Here is a 10,525-nt window from a genome sequence, read left to right on the forward strand (position 1 = left end):
ATTGAAATTATATTATAAAAATTACTTTATATTTTATTGTATGTAGTTATGTAGATAAAAAAATAATATATATTCAAACAAACATTTCATTAAAAATATATTGTCAAATTTAATTCATTAAAAAATGTATATAACAATTAAAAAATATTAAATAATGGAATGAACGTATTTATGAAATGTTATTGAATTTGTAAGTAAAATGTTTATGAAATGTTAAGAAAAATAAAGTATTATTAGAAAGAAGTACAAAAGTAATCGTATTTTTATTTCTATCATTTTTCTGCAAATGATAATTTTACATTAATATTACAAGATGTTAATTGTGTTACAAGATATCGAAAAATGTATGGTATATCAATTTCTCTCACAGATTCATCATCACCACAAAGACGACATCTCGATTTGTTAGCTAATCCTGATGCATTTAAAGCCATTTCCATTATTGGACCCAATAATGTACCACATTTTTGACAAACTAAAGTCTGAAATATCAAAATTATTATTAATTAAATATAAGATTATAAAAAAATATTATATCATTGAGAATTTGCTTAAAATAATAGAATTCTTAAAATTCTTAAAATAGTAATAATATTATTATTATTATTTATTTTAAATGAATTTGTAGCTAATTATCAATTTAATCTATTTTAAAAAAGAGTTATATTGTCATTCTAATGTCATTCATTTTTACATTTGTATTATAAATTTTACAAAATTTACATTTGTATTATAAATTGAAAATTTCACAATGAGTTTCAAAAATTTTACTTAAATCTATCAAAACATTGCCTAGGAGATACAAATATTTTAATATATATAGGATTATGTTAATTATAATATTATAATAATAATAATAATAATAATAATGTTAATTATAATATTAATTTATAATATTTATAATAATATTATTAAATAATAATAATAATAATCACAATAGTAATAACAATAAAATAATAATATTTATGAAGAACTAAATTTCGTTAATTAAATGTATTTACCGTTGTTTTGTCTGAACAATGGAAAAGACGATCTTGAAGTAAAAATGAACAACCATGAGATATCAATGAATCTCTTTCCATTTCTCCAAATCGAACACCACCACCTCTTCTTCTACCCTTTATAGGTTGTCTTGTCAAAACATCAATTGGACCAGTACTTCTAACCTGAAAAAAATAGAGAAAAAATAGAAATCTTAAGTATTATGTAGATATTTAAATCTTAAGTATTATGTAGATATACTAACCTGCCATTTATCTGAAACCATATGACGTAATCGTTGATAATGTACTATTCCAAAAAATATATCAGCAGTCATTTCTCTTCCATCTATTCCAGAATACATTCTTTCTGTTCCATAATAGTTGTAACCACCACGTTCTAATAATTTTCCAAAATATTCAACTGCAGTTTCATCTTCGTTAAATCTAAATGATGTTGCATCATGTACCAATCCATGTATGGCTGCTGATTTTCCAGCCATTAATTCGATCATCATAGCTATATTATATATATTTATATAGGTATTATAACTTAAACAATTACGGAAATAAATATTTTTAATATATATAATATATAATTTTTTTTTAAATCTTTTTACCTATTGTCATACGACTTGGAAAACCATGGGGATTAAATACAATATCAGGAATTAAACCAGTTTCTGTAAATGGTAAGTCTTCTGCAGACCATTTTTGTGAACAGATACCTTTTTGACCTGCTCTTGAAGCAAATTTATCTCCAACACTTGGATTACGCTAAAATTTAGAATAAATTTGTATTTACTATATTTATATAAATAGAATGTATTGCACTGAATAATACAATCAAATAATATGAATATTTCTACATATAAAAATAAAATGAAAATGTAGAATAATATATATATTTTCATTTATTTTCAACAAAATTAAATTAAAAATTCTATAAATAAAAATATTTTAAATTTAATTTTTATAAAGATTTTACAAATAAATGATATTTATATTTTTTAATATTAAAAACAATTTATTCATTTATTTTACTTATTAATTTAATTTTAATAATAAGATATCTATTGAAAATTTTATATAAACTTATAGTCAAATTTAATAAAAGTTTCAAATTCGATTTACGAAAATAGGTTTTATTTTAGATCTTTGATTCATTTTTTTTTTATATAGAATCATTCTACATTCTCTATTATATTTATTTAAAAATATTTTATAAAATAAAATATTAACTGAAATTTTACTAACTGGAATACGAAAAGTAATACAAGCTCTACGTGGAATATGATTATGTAATGTTCCACAAAGTTTTACAGTATCAACATAAGCATCTTCCTTTCCATGATATTTACCAGTAATGTATGTTGACTGATCTGCATCGTAATAACTATTAAAACAATATGTACTTTATTCAATAAAATAAAAAATTAATAAAAACATTAAGAATTTAATAAATACAAACTTACCAATAGTAGACATCACCTTCTGAAATGATTGTACCTGGTAGAGGAAGACCATCAATATCTAATTTTTCTACAAGTTCAGATTTATCAGGATTTCTTGCAAAATAACTTTTTTGATCTTTTAAATCTATAAATTCAGATTTATAAATCATTCCATGTGCAAAACCTCTATCATATGCTGCTTTATTTATGATCATTGCATCTTCCATATCATATCCCTATATAATAAAATAAATATACATTAAAAACAATTTTTAAATTTATATTAATTATTAAATTGTTTTCACATTTATATTTTTATACATATAAAAAATATAAGATTATAAATCATATTAATAATTATGTTGAAAAAAACTTAATAAATAAGTTAAATTCAATTTTTCAAAATATGCATCAATGTAATGATTAATATTTTCTTACTGTATAAGAAATAACGGCAACTATTGCATTAGTACCCATAGCAAAATCATCGAGATTGATTTTATCGTGATGTACTGGTCGAAAAAGAGGCGTTGCAGGTGTTTGTAATCTATATAATTTAGTTTCAGATTGTAATTGCCAAGTATGGCATGGGGTACCCATTGTTTGCTTACTCATCTAAAAAACAAAAATGATAATTAATATTTATGATTATAATAGCAATTAGCAATCATGTAACATAAACGAAAACATAAAATATATCCGAATAATTTCAAAGATTCAATGAAGATGAGAAATTATAGATATATAATAATAATTTCATGATATAATTTTATTTATGAATAGCAACATATCCTTAGTACTCGTTTAATGAAAACATTCAATACAAAATATTGTTATAATCATAAAAAATATATTATAACAAACATTTTCAAACATTTTGAATAATTTTTTACCTGACATTGATACATATTTCGCGGGCTTTGATTATAATCTGGCATCGGAATCAGACTTGCTAAATTACTTAAGAAAGCTGTTTTTGATAATTCTTGATGTGATGTTAACTGTAATAGTAATTAATATTTTTAGAAATAAAATAACATAGTAAATAAGAAATAACAAAAAAGAAAATAATAAAAAAAATAATATATTACCCCTTCATAGGCTTCTTCAGGTGTAACACAGATATCTAAATAAATTTGTTCAAATGTTCCAATATATTCTACATTTTTAGCAGCTAAATTCATTATTGGTCTCATCATACGAGCTGGACTTGTAAATAAATATAATCCTGGATATTGTGCTGGCACAGTTTTCTTTGGCACTAATGCTATCTCCATCATATATGGAATCTAAATATAAATAATAAAAAAAATACAAATTCTTTATACAGAAATAAAAATTTATATTACCTCTTGTCCTTTGATTTTAAGCAATCGTAGTTTGTCTGTTACTCGTGCAATTATATTATCATCTATTAGTCCAATTAATTTTCCATCTAGCATTACAATATAGGAGTTTTTCCAGTTATCAGCAATCGACAATGGGATCATTCCAAGATCCATTAATATAATAGGAATATTAGCTTTTAATTTTGCATCTGGATGTTTTGTAATAATGCAATTCATTGTTAAATGATTAAGAAGACCACAAGGTGCACCATCAGGTGTATGTACAGGACAAATAAAACCTGATATTATATTATAATGTATATAAATATATTATGTATTATATTATATATATTATATATAATATATTATATATATATATATATATATATAATATTATAAATTAAAAAATTAAAAATTACTATAGTGTAGTATTAAGAAAACTCTATTTTTAATTATTTTTTACTTATTTTTAAATATAATAAAAAATTACCCCATGCATCTGGTAATAATTGTCTAGCTTCTGTAGTTCTCATTTCCTGGAAAAAGGAACCTCTATGTATTGCACGAAAATGGCTCATGTATCGCATCCTATTAATATTTTCAGCAACAATTGTAAGTCCTGTATTTTGCATCAATCCTAAACCTGTTGATGATCGTAAATTTCCAGTAGATAAAAAATTTTCCATTTGTGATTCCAATGAATTCCCATATTTCATTATATTCAACATTTCTTCTATATAAATATATATAAAATAATTTTAATTTTAATAATTTTTGATTCATAATTTTTAAATTATCTTCCAAAATACTTACGCACGTTTAAAGTATATCTATTACCAGCACTTCTTGCACGTTTCAAAATACCCATTTTAAGATTAGTTAACCAACTATATAATTTTTCTTTCAATACTTGCAAATATAAATGACCACCTAGTAAACATTCTTGCATCATTACAGAATCAGCACCTTCTACAGCACATTTATTATTTGCAAGAGCAAATAGTTTTTTTGTCATGAAAGCAAGTAAATAAAATTTATCTAATGGACTATTAAGATGAATTGCTATACAATGTCTAAAAATAATTAATAACAAATATATTTACATATATTTACATATTAATGACATATAAATTAATATATATTTACCAATAAGATCATTAAACTTACTTAATGATAAAATCACAAACATCTATATCAGTAGCATCTTCAGGTAATTCAAAAAATTTTATTCTAAACATTTTTCCTATATAAGCTTTACATTCTTCATGATTATTTAAACCTTGTTCATGTACTGCTCTTAACATATTTAAAATACAACCTTTATAATATAAATCATATTCACATCCAGCTATTAATGCATTATAAATAAAAATATCTGAGACATCAACTAAACATTTTAAAATTAAAATCAATGGAACATAATATAAAATTTTTTTATGGGAAAACATTAATTTTGCAGAACCATCAGTTACATAATGCAAAGTATTATTCTGTAAAACATAACAACATAATATAATGATACAATTTAATTTATCAAAAATACTTTTATTATTATATACATACAGCTGTGGTATTATCATCTTTAACACTTCTTAAAAATAAACCAAGATCACTAAATTGCATGCCACGAGTTTTCCATCCTGATCTTTTAATAGCAATAGGATAATTTCTTCTTGTCATTAATAACATTCTTATAATTCTCTCAAGTCCTTTAATAACAAAATATCCACCCCATTCTTGTTCATGTTCTCCATGAAGAACTAAATCTTTAGGATTCATTTTATTTAAATGACACCTATTAGACTGTAACATACAAGTAACATATAAATAAATTATTCATCTTTTACAGAATTATATTACATACTTTAATCATTATTGGAATTTCTCCCAAATCTCTTGCAAGAGTCTCTTGTAATTTATCATTGATAGACCATCCTAATTTAACTGTTATCTTTCCTTTATAACTACATCCTCGTTGTCGGCATTCTGTAGGATAAATTTTATGAGTTTTTACTCCAATTATACCAGATGGAACACTAGGTTGATCAATAGATACATCATCAATCCATAATGCTACTTTGTCTTTATTTGGAAGATGAATATAAACATGTGGATTATCTTTAACAGCTTTACATAAACCATCTTCTAGCATATAATTAAAAGAATCTATGTGTGGAGCACCTAATCTTTGTAATAACTAAGATAGATAAAATACAGAAAAAATTTATTAAAATTAATATTTTTAAAAACAATAATAATTAAATTATAAAAAGAATTATTTACAGGGTTTTGCTTTTCTGGCGGTTTACCAAAATTTTTTGATGTGTTTGTTAATTTTGGTTCAATCAACATTTTTATATATATATATATATTTTTTTTAAATTGCAAAAAAGAATATCTTGGATAAAATTCAGTTATTATAACATTACATGTGCTTATAAATTTCTATTCATGTGCATATTGTAATGTTACCAACTTATTATATCAATTTTTCCTATAATATTTTTCTAAAATCATCAGGATTAATTTATAATTTTGTAATACGAAAAAAAAGCTATTCATCTATGAATTAATTTATTCGTCTAAATTTTTCATTAAAATATACATAATCAACTTAAATTTAATTCATAGTATTAAAATTTTTAACTTTTATATGTATTTATAAATTTTGATGAAGAAACCAAGAATGGTTTTAATTATCGGAATTTAAAGATTTTAAAATTATTTGGATGTAAATTTTTTAAGAATTTTTGTTAAATTTTTATTCTAGTCACATTAATAGCAACAAAAGAATTATATGATCACCTAATTAATGAATAAGTAATCAGATCAGTAATAAAATCACGTGATCGAAATCAAATACGCAGGCGTAGAAAATTAAGTGATTCAATTTGTATTGAATAATAAATGTTCTGTGTATTTAATTTTGAATTTATATTGGTTATTTTTAATATCATGGATATTTCTGGTAAAATATTGTATGATAAAGTTCGAGGTTTACGTTCGGAACTTTCGAATGTTGTTACACCAGATCTATTAGATCAAATTTGTGACAATTCTTCAGTTCAACCGTTTTTGAAATGGTTTTGTGAAAATGTTAATTATGTAAATGTTCTATCAGATGAAGATATTCAAATGTAATAATAATATTATTTAATAATTAATAGAATTATTTATTTATTAATTAATAAAATAGAAAATAATTATATTTATTAAATATTAGAATGTTTTAACATTACATTAAACTTAATTCAAGTATTCTTGAAAATTTATTTGAAAAAATAAATATTTAATAATAAAAATAAATAAAATATATGAATTGAAATTAAAAATTAATATTTTATATTTTAGAAAGAATAAATTACAAGAAACAAATGAATGGTTGGAAGGTTCAGAATTAGATCATTCATTAGAAGAAATAACTAAAGATTATCCTGATTTATTAAAAATCATTTCTTTTGATGACACAGATATTAATGATTTATTTGCAGAATTTGAAATATTGAAAGATTCATATAAAGAAGATGAAAATTATATTCGTATATTGCAAAATGGAATTCAGAATTTAAAGTAATAATAATTATATCTACTTTTATTCAGATAAATTTAATTCTTTGTAGTATTAAATTTTTCTAATATTGTTATATTCTTGGGTTTATTTTATCTATATCATTTTTTTTTTTTTTAATGTTTTAAGCTTTTGAAATTCTTAAAAAAATTCAAAATTATTTATTATATTATTATATCTATTTCATTATTCAATAGATTTTTAAATTATAAGTATACATTTTTCTTAATAATATTCAAATAAAAATGAAAATATTTAAAAATAAAATTTTATTCGTGTAAAATGAAAAAATAAACCCAAATGAATCCAAATATATATATGGACAGTTAATGTCATATAAAATAATGTACTATTATAGAAAATTAGAAATAGAATTAGATAACAATATAGAACAAGAAAAACAATTATTAGATAGAGAAAATATTGAAGCAGACAAAGCATATAAAGAATGTTTTGTGATTTTAAAAGATTTTGATATACAAAATCATAAATGTTTTAAGGAAGTTGAATATCTTTTGAATGTTTATGCAGATGCAGCTGAAAATGTAAGTAATTTTTGAAATCTTTTTATAATTTATAATAATAATATTATTATATTTGCAGAAAGGAATACCATTATTATGGACTCAGATGCCATTAGAATCTTTTATTAAAAAAATAGAAATGTATAGTCATTATTTAGATGTTCATATAAAACGACAGTTTGAAAATATATCAGAGAATGAACAAAAAATTGATTCTAATTATGTTTCTTCAATTAATGATACTAAAGAAAAAGACATTGATAATAGACAAGAATTGACATTATATAAAACAAAGTAATTATATATTAATTATTATAAATATTATTATAAATAAAATTCTTCATATTTATATTTATTAATTCAAAATGATTATTTTATCTTACAGATTAACTAATGCAAAAATAGAAGAAATTTTAGCAAAAATACAAGAAAAATCATATATTGCAATGTTTGATTGCATAAAAAATATATATAATTTAGGAAATTTGAAAATACCAAATCAATCTGAATTAAGGTATTCAAAAATTCTTTAAATGTAATCATTTCATGTTTATTTTTTCAAGTATATTTTATTTTTTACATATTTAAATTAGAACAGAAATTATAAAATTAACTAAAAAAAGAGATTTCTTAGAAGAAGAAATTTTATTACAAGAATATCAATTATCAGAAATAGTGCAACAATTCTCAGAATTAGAAATAACTAAAGTTTTAAAACAAGATGCTCATATACGACTTGAACAAACAAAAAATCATTTACAAAAATTAAAAAATCTTCAATTTTTTGCACGAGAACATGGTCATGTGCACACTGATTTGTTACGAATATTAATGGAAATGCAGTTTCATTGTCTTAAAAATGTTTCTGAATTTGTAGCTGATGTTTATCACTATTTAAAAACAGAATATTTATTATCATTTACAAGATGTGTGAGTAATTAATAGATAATAATAATTAATAAATTTTATATTATATTATATATATTATTAATAAATTAATTTATAATTAAATTTTATTCATATATAGGAAAGTATGCAACAACAGCAAAATGAATATTCTGCAACTATATTATCTTCATCAAAGATACATAATTCATTCCATAAACTTTTTATTTCAATGTTATACAATAATGATAATATACATCAATTAAATCCAGTATTGGATAAATACAATGATCTTATAGATGAAAATAAAACTAAGAAACAATTCATATTGAAAACATATTTAAATTCAAAAATTCAAAGATTAGAAATATTGTAAGTAATAATCTTTTTTTATTTACATTATATTTTAATATACATTTAAAAAAAGTGTTATAATTATTAAATTATTATAATATTTAGAGAAAATGAAATAAATTTGCAATATTTAAATGAAATTCAAAAAGGATCTACTCGTACATTTAAACCAATTACTTATGAAATTGAAACATGTTATGATGAAACATTTGATAGTTTACAGAAGATACAAAATGATTTATTGAAAATAAGAAATCAAATGACAGAACGAAGGGTAAATTAATATATTTACAATTTATATTTATATATTTATTATTTTTTGTACAATTTAAATTTTTATTGTAGAAAGCGGATATAGGTTTTGAACGAGAAAAAAATATTCTTTGGCAACGATTTTTAGTTGATCCTGATACATTAAGAAAAATATATAAAGAAATGAAATCTATGGGAAATAAATCTTGTTTTAGTGATTAAAAATTAATAAAATGTGTAATAATTACATTATATTTAATTATTTTAATACTTATAAAAATTTATTATTATTCTATTCTAAAACACTGTACAAATAAATTAGCTCTGTTTTTTTAAACTTTTCTGTTGAAAATTAAAATATCAAATTTGTGATAAAAGAATATGGATTGTTGTTGGAAAGTTGTTTTTCCAAAAATTTAAAAAGAATAAAATATAAATTTTATTATTTAAAAATTTAATTTTTACATTAATCTTTTACTAATAATCATAAAATTTATACTAATTAATAAAAATTGAAATAAAAATAAACAATTAAGTTAATAAAAATTCAGGAATATAATAGAAATATTTAAATATTTAATAAGAATATTTAAATATTTCTATTTATTATTGTTCCCTGAAGATATATATGTCAAGTATTGAAATCATTATTTGAATTTATACTTTCTATATATATATACATACATACATAAAATAATTTGTTTATTTGTTTAAAATGAATCATGATGATAACTAGATATTTCAAAAAAAAAAGTTATAATTATATTTTTGATTTTGAAAATAAAATTTATATATATTAATTGTCACTTATTAATCATTCTTTAACATAAATCATATTTATATTATATTAAAATACTATATTAAAAAACAAATATACATGCCTTTATATTTATAAAAACTATTTATTGAAGTTATTTTATTATAAAAAAAAAAAAAAAAAAAAAAAAAAATCACATCAATGCACATCAAATGTAAGAATGTCATTTATGTAATATTGATTTACTGTTGATTTATCAAATATATAAGGTATTTCACGAATAATGTGAAATACATCATGTGAAAAAAATAATTTTACATGAAAAAATAAGTTGAAGATGTAGAATAAAATTTTTTCATTTGAAATTTTATTTTCAAATAAATCAAATACAAAACATTTTTAAATATAAGCAAAATTAATTTC

The 10,525-nt window shown here is 20.7% G+C and overlaps 2 protein-coding genes across 2 annotated transcripts; one reads left to right on the plus strand and one right to left on the minus strand.

Annotated features, from left to right (window-relative positions):
* Positions 1–244: 244 nt before the first annotated feature.
* On the minus strand, positions 245–6,264 carry LOC122718726 (DNA-directed RNA polymerase I subunit RPA2). Its single transcript, XM_043944018.1, has 16 exons — positions 6,046–6,264; positions 5,627–5,959; positions 5,326–5,565; positions 4,930–5,252; positions 4,576–4,835; positions 4,253–4,495; positions 3,784–4,061; positions 3,526–3,723; positions 3,328–3,435; positions 2,873–3,049; positions 2,456–2,670; positions 2,238–2,376; positions 1,601–1,757; positions 1,247–1,500; positions 1,002–1,166; positions 245–482 (listed from the first exon to the last, which is right to left on the minus strand). The coding sequence occupies exons 1-16, from the start codon at positions 6,112–6,114 to the stop codon at positions 273–275; spliced, it is 3,369 nt and encodes a 1,122-aa protein (XP_043799953.1). The 5' UTR covers positions 6,115–6,264; the 3' UTR covers positions 245–272.
* A 195-nt stretch (positions 6,265–6,459) lies between these two features.
* Positions 6,460–9,624, plus strand: LOC122718678 (HAUS augmin-like complex subunit 3). Its single transcript, XM_043943917.1, has 9 exons — positions 6,460–6,899; positions 7,114–7,332; positions 7,689–7,875; positions 7,934–8,148; positions 8,240–8,368; positions 8,448–8,784; positions 8,882–9,111; positions 9,199–9,367; positions 9,439–9,624. The coding sequence occupies exons 1-9, from the start codon at positions 6,670–6,672 to the stop codon at positions 9,565–9,567; spliced, it is 1,845 nt and encodes a 614-aa protein (XP_043799852.1). The 5' UTR covers positions 6,460–6,669; the 3' UTR covers positions 9,568–9,624.
* Positions 9,625–10,525: the final 901 nt, after the last annotated feature.

This window comes from Apis laboriosa, unplaced genomic scaffold (genome assembly GCF_014066325.1).
Source record: "Apis laboriosa isolate Shangri-la unplaced genomic scaffold, ASM1406632v1 scaffold68_cov148, whole genome shotgun sequence".
NCBI lineage: Eukaryota > Metazoa > Arthropoda > Insecta > Hymenoptera > Apidae > Apis > Apis laboriosa.